Here is an 18379-nt window from a genome sequence, read left to right on the forward strand (position 1 = left end):
ACCACTCTCTTGTGCTGCATATGGTGGAGGATGATTTCTCAATTACTGCAAAATAAACTCATCAACAACTGACTCTTCCTCAAATGTCAATGATCCTCTGGCTCCCTTGATCTCCGCTCCCTACTCTTGGAAGGGATTTTGTTTGTTTTTCTGGAACTTTATTCTCCCTCGCTGTCTTGCGTGATCGCTGGAAATAACTTAATCCCCTGGAAAGTCTTGGTTCTCCAAAATTTCTGAGCATGGTCCCATCCAGCCTCCGCTAGTGTCTTTTCTGCTTTTCTCATCCTCCTCTCGAATTTCTGTTGTTGTTGCTGTCTGGCTACTAAATCCCAGATCACCAATGCCTCAAACTGTGCTGGTCTCTGAGGGTGTTTCAGGTCATACAGCACCCTCCTCAAATGCTCTAAGCTCCTCAAGTTAAATGTTCTGTTGGCAGGAAATGCTAACCTCACATCTTTCTCTGTCACTTTGCACCATTGCTTCAACCAAAGACATGGCACAACACCCTTTTCTCCAGTCACAATGTAAGCCTGTGTACCTTCTGGCGGTGCAATATTCCCTATACTCGATGTAATGTACGTATCTCCCCTTAAAGAACTCTTTAAAGCTTTGAAATTTTCATTTTACAACCTTTATGAATCCCACAATTCTCTTCACCCACCTTCTCAACCAATTGCAATTCACGGATGGCTGCCAATCCATGCGCGACCCTTCTCACTAACCAACCTATCCCAGTGCGGCTCCAATGACGTCACACTCACACATACTGCGGCTGACAAAGTCTTGCGGCTTGTCCTCCCAAACTCAGATTCATACAAACTTATGCAAAATCATTGCGAGCACCAAACAAAATCAAAACCCAATTTATCTGATTATTACCGGTAGGGTAACACAATCGCTTCAGAAACTTTACAGATTTTTCACTGGCGGCGTTTCGCTGTAGCAGCTACTCCTTTTTTCTCAGTTTCTCTGATTCGCAAGCAAAATTCAACCTGTAAATTTCACTCTCAACTGATCAGTGGGTGCGTCCTGGAGCACATAGAACTTGCCAGATCTCAGTCGAAAAATTATTTCACTCACTTTGACTCACACTCTGACTTGTCGACCACGCCCGATCGACCTATTTAAACCAGACAAATTATGACAAAACTCAAGTGTCTCATACACTTTTCAATATAGTCCGGAGTTTTAGAGCATTCAGGGTCCGTACATCAACAACCATGTGGGCAATTTTTAAGCACAAAGCACCACACACATGTGAAGTTCAACGACTTCTCTACTCTCACACTTCGGAGTACGCATACTCCTTCTACAACTTCATATGGGGTACGCAAACTCCCTAAACCCTCTCAAACATTATAATTCACCTAGGATTTGCATAAGCTGTGCAAGCACAAAACCTACTTCATTCACACTGTCACTCCGAGAACATCCTCAAACAACCATGGCAAGCTCCAAGATTCTGGGAAAGTCATTTTAGGTACTTAGGGGCACATTTTCTTTCCACTTTGTATCACTGAATCTGAAAAAAACCCCACATTTCACCAATTTTCTCCAAATCTGCGAATTATTTTGCTCTTTGTAGGATATTAACCCTTACCCTACTACCATCTCTGGAAGCACCTGTTATTTATCACTTACAACCTCCTGGACCACATACTCTACTACCTTTCTCTGGACTGTATGATGGGCTCTTAAGGAGACAAAATATATACCGGGCATCTATGATGGGCCCTTAAGGAGACAAACCATCAATCTCTGATGCCATCTCTGTTAGCGCGTCAGACCTTATTAAGGAAACTTACAAGGCATATAGGCGGATGGACCTCTTGACTCGCTTCAAGGTTTTCCCACCATATATCCTGTACCAATACTGATGAATAACATCAACACTCAATAACATCAATAATCATTAGGAGTCAGTGATTTACACACATCATGACATCTTGGCCATTGTAGGAGGCTGGCCTGGCTTATAGTGGGTACCAATGGTACTTACACCTTGTGCCAGGTCCAGTTATCCCTTATTAGTAGAGTAGTAGTGGTCTAGCAGCTTAGGCTGATAGAGGTAGCTATAGCAGAGCAGCCAAGGCTGAACTAGGAGACATGCAAGGCTCATGCAATACCACTTATATTATATAGGTACTACATCATAAGAAAGACAATACTCATAGTTACTAAAAATAAGGGTACTTTATTTTAGTGACAATGTGCCAAATATATCTCAGAGGATATACTCCCTTATGAGGTAAGTAACATACACAAAATGTACACAACAAACCAAATCAGGTAGGTAAAACAGTCAGAAAGTAGTACAAATACTGTAGAATACAATAGGGTGCAATAGGCCTAGGGGCAACACAAACCATATACTTAGAAAGTGGAATGCGAACCACGAATGGACCCCTAGGCTAGTGTAGTGTGTAGAGGGTCACTGGGAGTGTAAGAAAACACTAAGGGTGTAAAGGAGACCCCACCCCAAGACTCTAGAAAGTAGGAGTAAAGTACTACTATTTCCCCAGAAACACACTAAAGTTGTGATAAAGGATTTTGCAAGGACCACAACAGACTGCAAAGCACTGAAGACGGATTCCTGGACCTGAAGACCTGCAAAGGAAGGGGACCAAGTCCAATAGTCGCTAAAGTGTCTGGGGGGGCAGGAGCCCACTAAACCCTGGATGAAGGTGCAAAATGGCTGCCTCCGGTTAGAAGAAGCTGCAGGTTTTGCAACAACGAAAGGAGGTAGGAAGTTCTTCTTTGTGCAGAAGATGTCCCACAGCGTGCTGGAGGATGCAGAGTTGTTTTCCTGGCAAAATACCACAAACAAGCCTTGCTAGTTGCAAGAGTCACAGTTAGAGAAAAAGGGTGCTGCCTGGGCCCAGGAAGGACCAGGAGGTCGCCACTTGGGAGAGGAGACAGAGGGGGCTCTCAGCAAAGTAGAGAGCCCTGGGACAGGAAGGAAGCACCCGCAGAAGTCCTTGAACACGGGTTCAAAAAGTCTGAACACAGCAGTCATCTCAACACTGCAAAGAGAGGTCCAACAACACCAGAGATCAACACAGGGAGCTGAGCATTGCAGGACGGAGTGCTGGGTACCTAGGCTTGGCTGTGCATGCAGGATTTCTTGGAAATGTGCACAGAAGCCCTTGTAACTGCAGATCACATTGTGCACAGGATTACTCTCTGGGGAGGGAGGCAAGGACTTACCTCCTCCAAATTTGGACAGTTGGAGCACTGGACAGTCTGGGTCACCTGGGTCCACCACCTGTGTACCAGGGGCCCACGCTCGTCAGGATGAGAGGGGACCCAGAGTACCGGTGAAGATGAAGTTTGGTGCCTGCTGGAGCAGGGGGAAGATTCAGTCGACCCACAGGAGATTTCTTCATGGCTTCCAGTGCAGGGTGAAGGCAGGCAGCCCCCAGAGCATGCACCACCAAGAAAAAGTTGAGAAAGCCAGCAGGATTAGGTGCTACAATGTCGCTGGTTGTCTTCTGGCTACTTTGTTGCAGCTTTGCAGGCGTCCTGGAGCAGTCAGCGGTCGATCCTTGGCAGAAGTCGAAGAGAGAGTTTACAGAGGAGTCCTGCTGGATTCTTGCAAGTCGTAATCTGAGGAAAAGCCCACTGGAGCGACCCTAAGTAGCCCTCAGAGGAGGATTGGCCATCTAGTCAGGTAAGCACCTATCAGGTGGGGTCTCCAACGTCACCGGCTGGCACTGGCCACTCAGAGGCCTCCACAGTGCCCTCACACCTCTAGAAACAAGATGGCAGAGGTCTGGGACACACTGGAGGAGCTCTGGGCACCACTGCTGGGGTAGTGATGGACAGGTTAGTGGTCACTCCCCTTTCCTTTGTCCAGTTTTGCACTAGAGCAGGGACTGAGGGTTCCCTAAACCGGTGTAGACATGCTTATGCAAGGAGGGCACCATCTGTGCCCTTCAAAGCATTTCCAGGGGCTGGGAGAGGCTACACCTCCCCAGCCTTTAACACCTATTTCCAAAGAGAGAGGGTGTAACACCCTGCTCACAGAGGAAATGCTTTGTTCTGCCTTCCTGGGACTGGGCTGCCCAGACCTCAGGAGGTCAGAACCCTGTCTGTGGGGTGGCAGCAGCGGTAGCTGCAGAGAAAACCCCAGAGAGCTGGTTTGGCAGTTCCAGGGGTCCATAGTGGAGCCCCGTGTATGCATGGAATTGGCTCTCCAATACCAGATTTGGAAAGGGGGGGACAATTCCATGACCTTAGGCATGTTACATGGCCATATTCGGAGTTACCATTTTGAAGCTACATATAGGTATTGACCTATATGTAGTGCACGCGTGTAATGGTGTCCCCGCACTCACAAAGTTCGGGGAAATGGCCCTGAACGATGTGGGGGCACCTTTGCTAGTGCAAGGGTGCCCTCACACTTAGTAACTTTGCACCTAACCTTCAGCAAGTGAAGGTTAGACATATAGGTGACTTATAAACTGTACTCAAGTACAGTGAAAAATTTGCTGTGAAATAACGTGTGCGTTATTTCACTCAGGCTGCAATGGCGGTCCTGTGTAAAGGTTTGTCTGAGCTCCCTAAGGGTGGCAAAAGAAATGCTACAGCCCATAGGGATCTCTCGGAACCCCAATACCCTGGGTACCTAGGTACCATATACTAGGGAATTATAAGGGTGTTCCAGTATGCCAATTGAAATTGGTAAAAGTGGTCACTAGCCTATAGTGACAATTTTAAAGGGAGAGATCATAAGCACTGAGGCTCTGATTAGCAGAGCCTCAGTGACACACTTAGGGGGTGATTCGCCGAAGTTCCCCCGTCAAAATACCGCTCCGCGGTCCAAAGACCGCTGACGGTATTCTGAGGTTTGCCCTGGGCTGGCGGGCGGCCGCCAAAAGGCCGCCCGCCAGCCCAGGGCAAACCAACCTTCCCACGAGGACGCCGGCTCCGAATGGAGCCGGCGTAGTGGGAAGGTGCGACGGGTGCAGTGGACACTGAAATACTTTGCGGGGCCCTCTTACGGGGGCCCCTGCAGTGCCCATGCCATTGGCATGGGCACTGCAGGGGCCCCCAGGGGCCCCGCGGCACCCCCTACCGCCATCCTGTTCATGGCAGGTTTCCCGCCATGAACAGGATGGCGGTAGGGGGTGTCTGAATCCCCATGGAGGATTCAACAGGGCAGCGGAAAACCGGCGGGAGACCGCCGGTTTTCCTTGTCTGACCGCGGCCGAACCGCCGCGGTCAGAATGCCCTGCGGGGCACCGCCGGTCTGTCGGCGGTGCTACCGCCGACCCTGGCCCCGGCGGTCCATGACCGCCGGGGTCAGAATGACCCCCTTAGTCACTACACAGGTATACTCGTTCAGGCCACAAACTATGAGCACTGGGGTCCGGGCTAGCAGGATCCCAGTGAGACAGGCAAAAACAAACTGACATACATGTAAAAATGGGGGTTACATGCCAGGCAAGATGGTACTTTCCTACAGCCATGAATAACCCCACCTTTATGTAAAAGTTAGAATGTTTATTTCCCTATTTTAACAATGCTGATGTCACGTAGCTTAATCTCAAAATCAAATGATAAACATACAGAAACAATACTGGCTGTCCAAAGTGGCGTAAAAATCACAGTCTAATCAAAGCTTGAGCTACTACACATTCTAATGTTACAGTACAAATTAATAGCAAGAATAACTGCATAAAGGCTAGTATATACATTTAGATTCAGCAAAGAAAATACATCAACTATTACTACATGTAGCTGTCTTCATCAGTGAGAAACCTAACTAACATCAGATTAGCATAGCATGTTTGGACTTCATGCAAAACAATTTAGTCACACAAATTTGGAAAACATCTAACTGTGGCTCTATCAAAATAACAGTTGGTACCTAGAAACTAAAGCAAAGAGACATAGCAGTCAGTAAAGTCATGGTATACCTGTCCTCAATATGGTTCAGCAAGCTGTGATAGTCTTTGTCAACAGGACATCAGTTCGGTCAGCAATACATCAGGATTCAGCATCAAAGTTGAAAATAGCAAAGTCTCTCTAAGCAGTTCGAAAGAATATAGCTAAATTCTCAAGAAGAAAGAGAGAATGGCGTATTTCCTCTCGGTCCAGTCCGGCTATGTTAGATTTCCTGAAACTACTTCCCACATCCTAATTGGTCAGGGGCTCGCATGTTCACAATAAAATTAAACCCTCAAATCTACAATTTTACTAGTACATGGCCCACATGTCGATGATTGGCTCCTCTTGTCCTGCTCTCGTCATTCGGCTTGTCAGGTATCAATACTGTTGCAAATTTTATTCTAGTCAGTACGTTCGTTGTCTTCTCCTGGGAAGGTCAGTCTTACACACATTACATTAAACATTTTCACTAGCAAGCACATCATCTTCTAGCAAGCAGTTTCTCATGAGAACTTACTTCAGCTACGAGCACATGGACAGTACAGTGGAAAATCACAATGTAATTCCCTACGCAGACATTTTATTAAACGCCTAAGCAACGGAGCTTAACATGAGGCTGTGCAACTAGGCCAAAACCTAGCTAACTTAAGGCCTACAATTAATAAAGCTAATACATAATGTACAACCTTTAATAGGACATATTACTACTTTAATTAAACATAAGCTTAACATTTCATATTAATAAGACATTAATAAGTACACATCGTGAACACGTAGGTGCACCTTCAAATGTGTAGATTATTTTTCTAGAAGTTAATACATTTTCTATGCAAATTCAACACTCCAAATACATGAATATGCATGAGTAAAACTAATTAAAATGTTGCGTTAACAGTAGCGAGAGCGTCTTCACTTTGAGTGTATCAGGACTCTAACTTATCAAGATGGGTCTTTAGCAGAGCAACGTGCTTCTTTGCGCTTCTAGAAGGTGACTGGGTTTACACTGGGTTTTGGAAAAGGCCATCAAGGGCACACCAAAAGGAGGCGGATTTATCTGCCAAAATGCAAATTCTGTTCTGATGAGCGCGCTCTAGTGTTCTCTGCTCGTGTTTACTAGCAACCGCTTCTATAGACAGTTGCATTCTGGGCGAAGACATGTACTACCTCCGAATGGCAACTGTGCTAAGTGCCCGCCACTAGTAACTGCGCCTCTATCAAAGAATTAATTATTTTTTTGGTCTGTTGAATAGCTAGCTATTTGTGGGTTAGCCAGAGTTGTGTTTTTTTGTTGAACGATTTCAGAAGCGTATTTGTTCTAGTTGTTTAATAAATACATATGTTTACGTTAAAAGGATACAACAAAATGTAATATTATAAAACAATTTGATAATCCAGGCTAACATTCCTTATATCGCATATATTCATGTGTCCAAAGCACAATTTCGAAATGGCCGCGTTATTTTTCAAGATTAATTAGTCCTCTGTCCGCGTCGACGCCACTTGTGCCTCCATTTTCTGTGTTTCTAGCATAGGGGTTTGACGTACTCGAACAACTAACGCTGGAGTTCGAGGGCTGAATGATGTTGTCAGCAGCTCAGCTACTCGATGAGTTAATGGGCAGGGACAGGAACCTGGCTCCTGACGAGAAGAGGTGTAACGTTCGGTGGGATCACGAGAGTGTGAGTGCCGCCACTGTGTCTTTTCTTGTCAGCTGCCTCCTACCCCTGCTGTGTTTCGCAACGCTATAGTAGGCCTTCTTGTTGGACCCCACGTTGTGCTATGTCAATAGAGGGTTAAATGGAAAGATAAGGGTGAGAAGTAGATGCCTTTTTAGAAAATTGAGTCTCCAGTGAGCTGTTTTTTTCTTTGCCATGTGCTCGTCAATTACTTTATATATAAATTAGCAGGCGTTGAAAGCTGGTTAAAATTTACTATCTCGGTATACCATTTGGTGTTTTTTTATTTTTAGGTCTCGTTTACATAGTTTTCTCTTTGAGACATTTTATTTTTTTCTGACAGAGAGCATTTATAATCCGCCTGTCGCTTACCAGTGGTTGACTTCATTGTCCCTTTCATGTGCTTGCTCCGTATTGGTTTAGCCGCCGTAAACTGCCACCCACTTCCTATATTTGACCCCTTCCTGGAGCACGAGCACATTACTTGTGTCGATCCGCTGCTTTTGTTTTTTTCAGGTGCCACTTTTTTGTTTGTGGTTGAGCACTCTTCCAGTCTGTGTTTTTCAGCTGGCTCCCTCGTGCATTTCTGTTCCTCCTGCCCTCCCTCCTTTTATATTTTTGTTTATTGTGACTTTGAGACATGCTGCATGCCAGCCACGCTGCTGTTCATCATGGGCGGAACCTATTGTCGTTGCTAATGCTTAGTTAGATATGTGCTTCTTGTAACTTTTTTTTTAAAACAAAGTTTTTATATTTGCGTATCATCGCATCACGACATTGCGATTGTGACCTACCTTAACGTCACCGCATACCCCTATTTTGAACTGTTTTAGTTCCGATCCACTTGTTGGGAGGAGAGATTGTTTCGCTGGTGAAAAGTACCTGTTTGTCAAAGGCGAGCAAGCCTTTAGAAGACTGTCCGGCTAAGGGGTGCAGCTAATTAGGGTTAACTAAAACGTTTTCATCAAAATAATTTGTATCTTTCTCCATTCTTGTTTAATTTGCTGCCACAGATTGTAAGGGGGCTGTTTTGAACTGCCGTCTCGAGTGGAATGTAGTGTCGAAATAGTTTCTATATAAATAAAAAAAAAATGTTTAGGCCATTAGTAAATAATTTCAACGTCTGGAGTATTTTGATGGCTTAAATTTTAAATACTCCTCATAGGGGCTATTAAGCCTCATTTAGTAAAGCCTGCACTTGGTACAATAGACCAAAGGTAGAGCCGAAAAAGTACTGGACAGGACAGAAGGTGGCAAGATGGAGTGCAGTAAGGTTTTAAAGTTGTGTTGCTCCCGATATGTTTTCCTTGTAGGAGACATTTTGAAGCCGGAATACATATTTTTTATTTAAGCGTTTCTTTCTGCCTGGTTAGCTCCCTGTGCACTAGGAGCTATGCCTGCGCTACCTATATATTACCTAGGAATATTGGACACTTCTCATTTCCAAAATATTGGTGCCGTACATCTATATATGTGTGTATTTCTCGCTCTCGAAATATATATATATATATATATATATATATATATATATATATATATATATATTTTTCAACAAAGAAAAACTAGTGCAGTTCCAGAAATTCGCCAGTTAAGAGTACCATTATGGATACTGTGTTGACTACAGGATTCTGCGTTCAGCATGTGAAATCTTTACCAATGTGTTATCCCAATTTTAGGTTGGGGGCTTTTTTTTGTCTACACTAGACCTTTGTATGCATAATAATGTGTACGTCAGTTTTGAAAGAGTGAATGAAACATTTTTCATGAAAGTGACTCGTTTTACCGTTCTGCAAGATCTGTTTCCCAGAGATAAAAAATTTAACAGTGGCCCATATATTTTGCATTTCTTTTTAAGGTATAGTGCTTTAAACCATAATATGCCTGTTAGTGACATTCAAAGATGTATACATATTTATTGTTCAATGCTATTCCGTTGATCTTTTGGTGTAAACCAGGAATATACCCGAGTTAGCTGCAGAAGACATGATTTTTTTGTTGTTGTTCAAAACATTTTATTTGTGAAGTATAGGAATGGAAAACAAACATTGGCAAAGCCAATAGGTCTCGCATATGTGAGAGCGATTAGCTTTGTCATTTTTTTTTTGCTATGTTGTATAGTATGGCATCGTATGTTTTTCATTGTATTGTATGGTACAGAACGGCATTTTGTAGTATTCTATTTGATGGTATAGTATGGCTTTTCTTTGTATCGTATGGCTTTTCATTGTATTCTATGGTATGGCATGGCTTTATATTGTAAAGTATGGCTTGTCATTATATAGTATGGCCTGCTGTTGTATGGTATGGCTTTTCGTTGGATTGGCAGGGTAGGGTATGGCTTTTCGTTGGATTGGCAGGGTAGGGTATGGCTTTTCATTGGATTGGCAGGGTAGGGTACGGCTTTTCGTTGGATTGGCAGGGTAGGATATGGCTTTTCGTTGGATTGGCAGGGTAGGATATGGCTTTTCGTTGGATTGGCAGGGTAGGATATGGCTTTTCGTTGGATTGGCAGGGTAGGATATGGCTTTTCGTTGGATTGGCAGGGTAGGATATGGCTTTTCGTTGGATTGGCAGGGCAGGATATGGCTTTTCGTTGGATTGGCAGGGCAGGATATGGCTTTTCGTTGGATTGGCAGGGTAGGATATGGCTTTTCGTTGGATTGGTAGGGTATGGCTTTTCATTGGATTGGTAGGGTATGGCTTTTCGTTGGATTGGTATGATATGGCTTTTTGTTGGATTGGCTTGGTATGGTATGGCCTTTTCGTTGGACTGGCTTGGTATGGTATGGCCTTTTCGTTGGACTGGCTTTGTATGGCTTTTCGTTGGATTGGCTGGGTATGGTATGGCTTTTTGTTGGACTGGCTGGGTATGGTATGGCATGGCTTTTCGTTGGATCACTTGGTATGTTATGGTTTGTCGTTGAATTGGCTTGGCATGGTATGGTTTTTCGTTAAATTGGTTTGGTATGGTTTTTCATTGAATTGGTATGGTATGGTTTTTCGTTGAATTTGTTTGGTATGGTATGGCTTTTCGTTGAATTAGATTGGTGGGGTGTGGTATGGCTTTTTGTTGGTTTGGCTTGTTGGGGTGTGTCATGGCTTTTTGTTTTGGTTGGCTTGGTGGGGTGTGGCATGGCTTTTTGTTTTGGTTGGCTCGGTGGGGTGTGGCATGGCTTTTTGTTTTGGTTGGCTCGGTGGGGTGGGGCATGGCTTTTTGTTGGTTTGGTTTGGCTCGGTGGGGTGGGGCATGGCTTTTTGTTTTGGTTTGGTGGGGTGGGGCATGGCTTTTTGTTTTGGTTGGCTCGGTGGGGTGGGGCATGGCTTTTTGATTTGGTTGGCTCGGTGGGGTGGGGCATGGCTTTTTGATTTGGTTGGCTCGGTGGGGTGGGGCATGGCTTTTTGATTTGGTTGGCTCGGTGGGGTGGGGCATGGCTTTTTGATTTGGTTGGCTCGGTGGGGTGGGGCATGGCTTTTTGATTTGGTTGGCTCGGTGGGGTGGGGCATGGCTTTTTGATTTGGTTGGCTCGGTGGGGTGGGGCGTGGCTTTTTGATTTGGTTGGCTCGGTGGGGTGGGGCGTGGCTTTTTGATTTGGTTGGCTCGGTGGGGTGGGGCGTGGCTTTTTGATTTGGTTGGCTCGGTGGGGTGGGGCGTGGCTTTTTGATTTGGTTGGCTCGGAGGGGTGGGGCGTGGCTTTTTGATTTGGTTGGCTCTGAGGGGTGGGGCGTGGCTTTTTGATTTGGTTGGCTCGGAGGGGTGGGGCGTGGCTTTTTGATTTGGTTGGCTCGGAGGGGTGGGGCATGGCTTTTTATTGGCTTGGTTTATAGCTTTCTGTTGAATTGGCTTGGTATGGCTTTTTGTTGGCATGGTATGGCATTTCGTTGGATTGGCTTGACATGCTTTGGCTTTTCGTTGGATTGGTATTTTGAGGCATGAAATGGGCTGTCATGGTATGGGCTGTCATTGTGTGGAATGGTATGGGGCGGTATGGTATGTACGGTATGATACGGTATGGTGTATGGCAAGGTTATGGTATGGTTATATGGCCTGCCACATACATGTATAAACTCCTTCTTTTAGTTGACCGCTTTGGTTGCAATCTGCATTTTTCAGCCTGATTTAGACATAACTCATCCCTGCGCTCCCACCACCACTGTGCGGCTACCCGAGCCTTTCACATGGACAGTCTGCTGTGGCACAACTTGTTTTTACGTGACAGGAAAGGGAAGAGGGACTGGAGGCTTTACCTAGGGGGCAGAGCATGATGAACCCACCGACTTCAGTGGATGCAGAAAAATTAAATGTCTCGACGGATGAGAATGGTACCGTAAATTTATTAGCATATTGCCGCAAACAAGGCTTCCACGCCATTCATGCCCTATAAGCCAATAACACTTGCTACATAGTGACTTGTAGTTTGACACGTAGGAACAGTGACACTACAGATCCTTGAATGCAAAGCGCTGATTGCTTAAAATGTCAGACTGACAATGTGGCGATGAGAGTGACTTTGGAACTGTATTATTGCATGGCACAGTTAGTACGATGAAAACTGATTCTCTGTACTCAGTGTTGCTCCTTTTACCAACCTTAGAAGGATTAAGGACTGAGCGTTGCTGCTACAATTGGCCTTATTGATCACAGGCTCGTCACGGTGAAGGGGGAGGGCCTATCCACCAACTTCATGGAGGACACAGAAAAGGTAAATGTCTCGAATGGATGAGAATGGTACCATAAAATTATGAGTATATTGCTGCAAACAAGGATTCCAAGCCATTTATATCCTATAAGCCAATAACACTTGCTACATAGTGCTTGGTAGTTTGACACGTAGGAACAGTGACACTACAGATCCCAGAATGCAAAGTGCTGATTGCTTAAAAAGTCACTGACCATTTGAGAGGATGTGGCAATGACTGACTTTAGAACTGTATTACTGCATGGCACATTTAGTACGTTGACAGCGATAACTGATTCTCCTACTCAATGGTGCCTCATTTACTGACCTCAGAAGGATAAAGTACTGAGTGTTGCTGCTTCAGTTGGAGTCATTGATCACAGGCTTGTCTAGTGATATATTAACAACCCACATTGCCAATGTAAATCAAAAGACCTTGTGAAAGCATTATGAGCATAAGCAGCCAATCAAATCATCCACTCATTAAAATAAACCAAAACGGGAAGGAGTGAATGCTTGCTGATAGATGAAACTCACCCTTTTAACAGTGTTAAAAATATTTCTTAAAGTTATAATTGACAAGTGCAACAATTCGTTAACACTGACTCCCTAAATGTGATTTGTCTGAAACGCAGAAAGATGACACTAAATGTCAGTGGCTCGGAAAGGCTTGTGGTGCTGAGGCAGAGTCAATTTATTAGACATATCCCAGTTTCTAATTTCAGCAACATGGCTCAGCAGGTTAATGCAGTTCATAATTGTATCTCTGCATAAGGTAAACAGCCCTTTAGTAAGAAAAAAAATGTTACATCAAACCTATCAAATTTATGGCCGCTTGGCTGCCTAATTGTAATGTGTGCCAGGGAGATAGGATGTGCTTATCTCTGTGTGGTAGGGTACAGGACTGTGTGCGAAGTATACACAGGATTGGCGGTGTGCAGGCATGTAAAGACATTTGTGCGATGGGGGACATAATAAGAGATTGTGTGTTGTGAGCGCAGGTACCTGCTGAATGTTTGGATTGCTGTATTTAACAAGAAGAAGCATCCACCAGACGGGAGGAGGGAGGCGGTGCCATCACACACTGTAACAGGAGGAAGCGTGATGTTGTGTGTTGGCCAACAAAAATGTTCTCTTAGTGAAATCGCCTGGTAGGGAACTAAGCAAGTAAAGGGAGGGATATTTAGAAAAATGCACCAGTAAAAAGGACGTATTTAAGACCAGCACAACAAAGAACGAATGCCAAGAGTGGGCGTGGTTACAGATTGAATACATCCTGTCTGACAGCACTGCCTACGGTCGACCTAAAAAATAAAGATGTAGGGCAATAAACAGAGGGCTTAAAAGTTCAGGATCAAAGTCAGTTGTAAGAAACTTTACGCTAGATGCATAAAGAGGTTACGTGAAACTTTATAGCTAGATAGCTGGAACTACAAATTAATGTTTCTGATGTTTGCATTCAATATAAAAAGCAGTCTTAGGCTGGATGTGTTTCAGCAGGTCAAGAAAATGAGTTAGTAAACAGAATATTATTTGAAAGTGAAGTTGAAACAGTAGTATTCCTGTAAGTATATGTGGAAACAAAGTGTATGGGTTGTGGAAATAAGAAGAAGGTGGGAGGACGAGGGGTGGAAGAAAGTATATCAGGACTTGTCAGAGATAAGATGGAGAGAAGAGGGTTCATTTAATCTAGCTTAATTGTATAGGTGTATAAGGGGAAGCTGATGCATATTTATAAACACAATATTGCTAGTAGGTCTGGATCTACATCTGACTTCCTAATGTGTTTTAGGCTTATGTCAAATTTGTCCCACAGCTTGTGCACTGATAGTTTTTTTAGGGTCGAGCCTGTGTTGCATGCGCTCGTGCATGCGTATTGCAGCGAGACACTTTAGTTATTAGAAAAGGGCTCGGAGCCCTGTCGACGTCACGTCGGTGTTTTTCATTGGCTCGTGGGCTTGCCTAATAAAATCTGCTTGCTTTCATTAGTGGAAGGCATGCACACGTCATGCCTTTTCCGGTGGTTAGCCCTCCTCGAGCGCAGCGACCAAGTACAGAAAACATGTGAGGCTCGCTGTTTTCTGTCAGATCGTGGACTACTTTTTCTCTATTTTCCTAGCGCGATTTCGCTTGGCAGAAGTCGATCGCTTTACACAGCACTTTTGCCGATAGATGTAAAGTCGGGTTAGGAGTTTACAACGCGATCAGCTTTAACATGAGCAAACGCGAGATCCGTTGCATTGCAAATGCTTGTTTTAATATGGAGACCTTAGTATATTTGCTTTGCCTCAGTGTTTGTGGGGCACACTCATGTCCTTCATGAATAGTGCTTCCATTTGTAGTGCATAACATGGTTTTGGAAGTAAGAACGTTTAATAATTTTAAAAGTAACATTCTTATTCGATGCTGGAGAATTGGTGAAACTATATGGATGGCCTTGTGGAAAGAATCACAAGCTCATGGTTGTAGCAATTTTTTTAAACTAATTTTATATTTCAGATCAAAAGTGTTTTTCTTCCAGATTCCTTCTTTTGTAGATTTCCAGTGTAAACAAACTTTGCTGTTAGTTAAACTGACTTTGAATTTCTTTAATGGGGTGGGTATCATCCATTGGATCATCATGATTCTCTTTTGGGCAATTTAAGTTACTAGTTTGTATTGAAATAGAGGAGATATGCTCTTTGTCCATACTCCATCATCTTCGTTTAAGTGAAGGTTCAGTGCTTTAATCCGTTAAAAATAGAAAATTATGTTTTGGATTTCTTAATGTATGTCTGGCTTGTCATGTCTTGTGCCCCAATTAACTTAGGACAGCAGTAGTCCTGGTTTTGACTTAGAAAGATTAGTTTGCCCTAATGCATCTTGCTTTAATGACTCTCTGAAATTTGATGTATTGAGATCATGTTTGTCTAAGGTAAAATGATGCATAGTGGTTAATTATCTGAAAATAGATTTTTCACAGTAATTATATCAGATTTGACCAGAATCCTAAGTAAGAGTTGTCACTAATTTTGTTCTTGTTTGTTGTTGATGACTAATACTTCTCCTTAGTCTAGTGTAATATTGGTGATGGTGTAAAGTCTGTTGAATTTAGCTGCAAGAAGGAACAAAGGGGTTAGTAGCTCAACTAAGTCTTTTTCACTAGACTTAGTTGGGGGCAATTCGTAAATGGTGGTTATTGGATACCCACCATATTTCTTTTGAGGGTAAAGGTGGTTTCTGATAGCAGTAGAAGTTAACAGCCCTAACCACCTCCCCCCCTCCACTATTTAGTTAAGGTGATGTGGGTTCCAGGTTCTTATTTAATCAACTCACCTTTGAAGCAATCTATCATTCTTTACATGTATAGTTAGTCTGTGTGGGGGTATGTCTGCAGTATAGTGTCCTTAAGAGGACTTTGTTGCCATTTTAGTCCAGAATTATGAATCATTGAGATTGTGCATTGAGAGACACGTATTCTGTTTTATTCTGGTTAAACCAGTACCCAGATACCAGAGAGTAATGCTTTTTTAATTCCAAATATTAGGCAACACAGAGGATATCACTTTTGCCATGCGTGTATTATAGTAATGATGGTGAGGAATTTCTTGTCTGTTGTGAGGGTTTTGAACAGAGGTTCAAGATATTTAAGAATAGAATTGATGGTTTGCCCAGCACCCTCTGTTAATGTAAAGTAGTCTGAGGTAATGCCACTGGTCTTCGTTGGCTTTTGGACTTTATTGGGGGTGGAGTGGGGCACTTCATCAAGGTAGTAACCCAGATTGGCTTTATATGAAGAGGCCACTAAGTTTGTCCATGACACCCTATTGAGGATGTTTTCAGCCTCCAGCACTACTGGAGGGGAAGTACTTTTTCTTCCTAAATTATGTGTGTTAAGAGGGGACTGTTGTCTTGTCATTGGACAGTCTTTGATTCATTTTCTTTAAGCCGATTTTATTGATAATTCACAACAATATCACATTGTACATTGGTGGTTCATCAAGAATGATAGTCGATTTGAAGTACTGTGTATGAAAGCATAAGAGGGTACCTACAGAATACTAAAGTCATTACAATTACCAATTTGCTTCTTACTGAGTGACATTCTTCCTTTCATAAGTCCTATGTGGGCAGGTGACATTATTAAGTGGAATTGTGGATTAATGTGTCAATGATTTTGCCATATCATTTCCATTTAGATTTTGGGTTTGAGTTCAGGCAGTAGTTTACCGATTCTGACTGATCGTTTCCTTTTTGTGGTGTTAGGTTAGTAGTGGCATCAACAGCTGAAATCACAACTATAGCAGATGATATACCACAGGCAAATATGCATTTGAAGTGGGTTTAGTTAATACATTTTTATTTTAAACATACATTCAAGTCATCAGACTTGGGGCCCCTAGTTCTGGGAGAGAGTTAAGGGGTTTTGAGGATTACCCTTTCTGTAACGAGGTGCCAAAAAGATTCATTATTTGTTCAGAGAATGTTTAGTTTGAGAAAGGCATTCAGTAGTGGTACCCGCTTGTAGGTACATACTTAGTGTATACTTGTCCGAAGGTTTGGAACATCAATAGTGTTATTCGAACTCCCATAGGTAAGGGAGTTGAATGTCTGACTCAGTTATGTGACCTGTTGTTCACGGTTTCAGATCCCAGCAGAGCCATCTCAACCTTTAGAAAATTTAAGGAGCATTGTATTTGAAAAAAAAACCTTGGCAGCAAATTTTTATTAAAATTAAACGTTTCTGAATTCAGCTTTATTCTAAGCTTTACATCATATGTGTACTACTGTGTATGTATGTCGGGACAATTTATTTTTCTCAGTCTGGGTCATCGCCCTTAGTTTAAGGTACTTTTCAAATAACGACCTACAAATTCGAAGTTCACTGGTAAAGACTCATCTAATCACAGTCTAGTTTGTGTTTTGGTTCTTGGAACGTTTCATCTGGATGCTGCTTAACTTGGAGCACAAGCCCATTTTTGAGTAACTAAGTTTTTTCAGTTTTATAGAAAATGAATAGTGTGTTCTTTGTATGTTTATAGTAGGTAGTTTGCAGTAAAAGCAGTCCTATAGGCATAATTGCTGTGTTTCAAATGGCACAAACTTGAATCCTAATTTGGTAAAGAATGTGACATTAACTTGACTGCTTATTTTTACTGCTGGTGCTAAGTGCTGTGTTTGATGTTTCAGCATGTTAAGGATTTACACTTCCACAGGCTATTTTCTTTTCTTTCAAAGATGAACATTCCATATGTTCATCTTTTTGTTTCAAGAAATTGAGAATTGTAATGAAACCCAAGTCATGTAAATTGCTTTGCAACAGCCTAGGGTAGTTGCCTAAATTCCTAAAAACAAACAAACAAAAAAATCAAGATAATATTGGAAAAAATAATGTTTAAGAAAATATTTCCCCTCTGAAAATGTAACCAACAAAAGATTTGCTGTGCCGAAAGCTATGTTTTCTGATTTTTGAGAAATGGATTATGTAAACACAAATATACTATAATTTTTATTAACTGATGGTCCACATTTCCTATTTGTTCCCTTTGGACTGCAAGTGTGCATGAAGTGGGGGAAAATGGATGAGAAAACCGCGAGTAAACACAGAACGGTATGCATTTCTTTAAACTAAACCTAATTATGAATTCCAATAATTATTTGTGGACATTGACCAAGGTGTCCTAATCGAATATTGAAAATGAATTTCTAGACTAGTCAAAATCAATTTGTAAAATTTCTGATGCTAATTATGATTGAAAGTGTGCTGGGACCCTGCTAACCAGGCCCCAGCACCAGTATTCTTGCCCTAAAATTGTACCTTTTGTCTCTACAATTGGTACAGCCCTGCACACAGATAAGTCCGTGTACCAAGGGCCCTGTGGCCAGGGAAGGTCTCTAAGGGCTACATCATATATTATGCCACCTTGGGGACCCTCACTCAGCACATGCACACTGCCTCACAGTTTGTATGTGCTGGCGGGGAGAAAAAGACTAAGTCGACATGGCACTCCCCCGAGGGTGCCATGCCTATAACCCACTGCCTGTGGCATAGGGAAGTCACCCCTCTAGCAGGCCTTAAAGCCCTAAGGCAGGGTGGACTATACCACAGGTGAGGGCATAGCTGCATGAGCACTATGCCCCTACAGTGTCTAAGCC

At 43.0% G+C, this 18379-nt stretch overlaps 1 protein-coding gene across 5 annotated transcripts in view; it reads left to right on the forward strand.

Annotated features, from left to right (window-relative positions):
- The first annotated feature begins 7413 nt into the window (after window positions 1–7413).
- Window positions 7414–18379, forward strand: part of LUC7L3 (LUC7 like 3 pre-mRNA splicing factor) — a 209270-nt gene continuing 198304 nt past the window's right edge. For 3 of the 5 annotated variants that reach the window (XM_069200041.1, XM_069200042.1, XM_069200045.1), the window contains exon 1: window positions 7414–7571. In XM_069200041.1, the coding sequence (XP_069056142.1) occupies window positions 7470–7571 (102 nt within the window). In that variant the 5' untranslated portion in view covers window positions 7414–7469. Of the gene's footprint in view, window positions 7572–12160; window positions 12269–17781; window positions 17835–18379 lie in introns of all 5 variants that reach the window. The other 2 variants (XM_069200044.1, XM_069200043.1) reach the window with 2 other exon arrangements.

Source organism: Pleurodeles waltl, chromosome 7, assembly GCF_031143425.1.
Source record: "Pleurodeles waltl isolate 20211129_DDA chromosome 7, aPleWal1.hap1.20221129, whole genome shotgun sequence".
Taxonomy (NCBI): Eukaryota; Metazoa; Chordata; class Amphibia; order Caudata; family Salamandridae; genus Pleurodeles; species Pleurodeles waltl.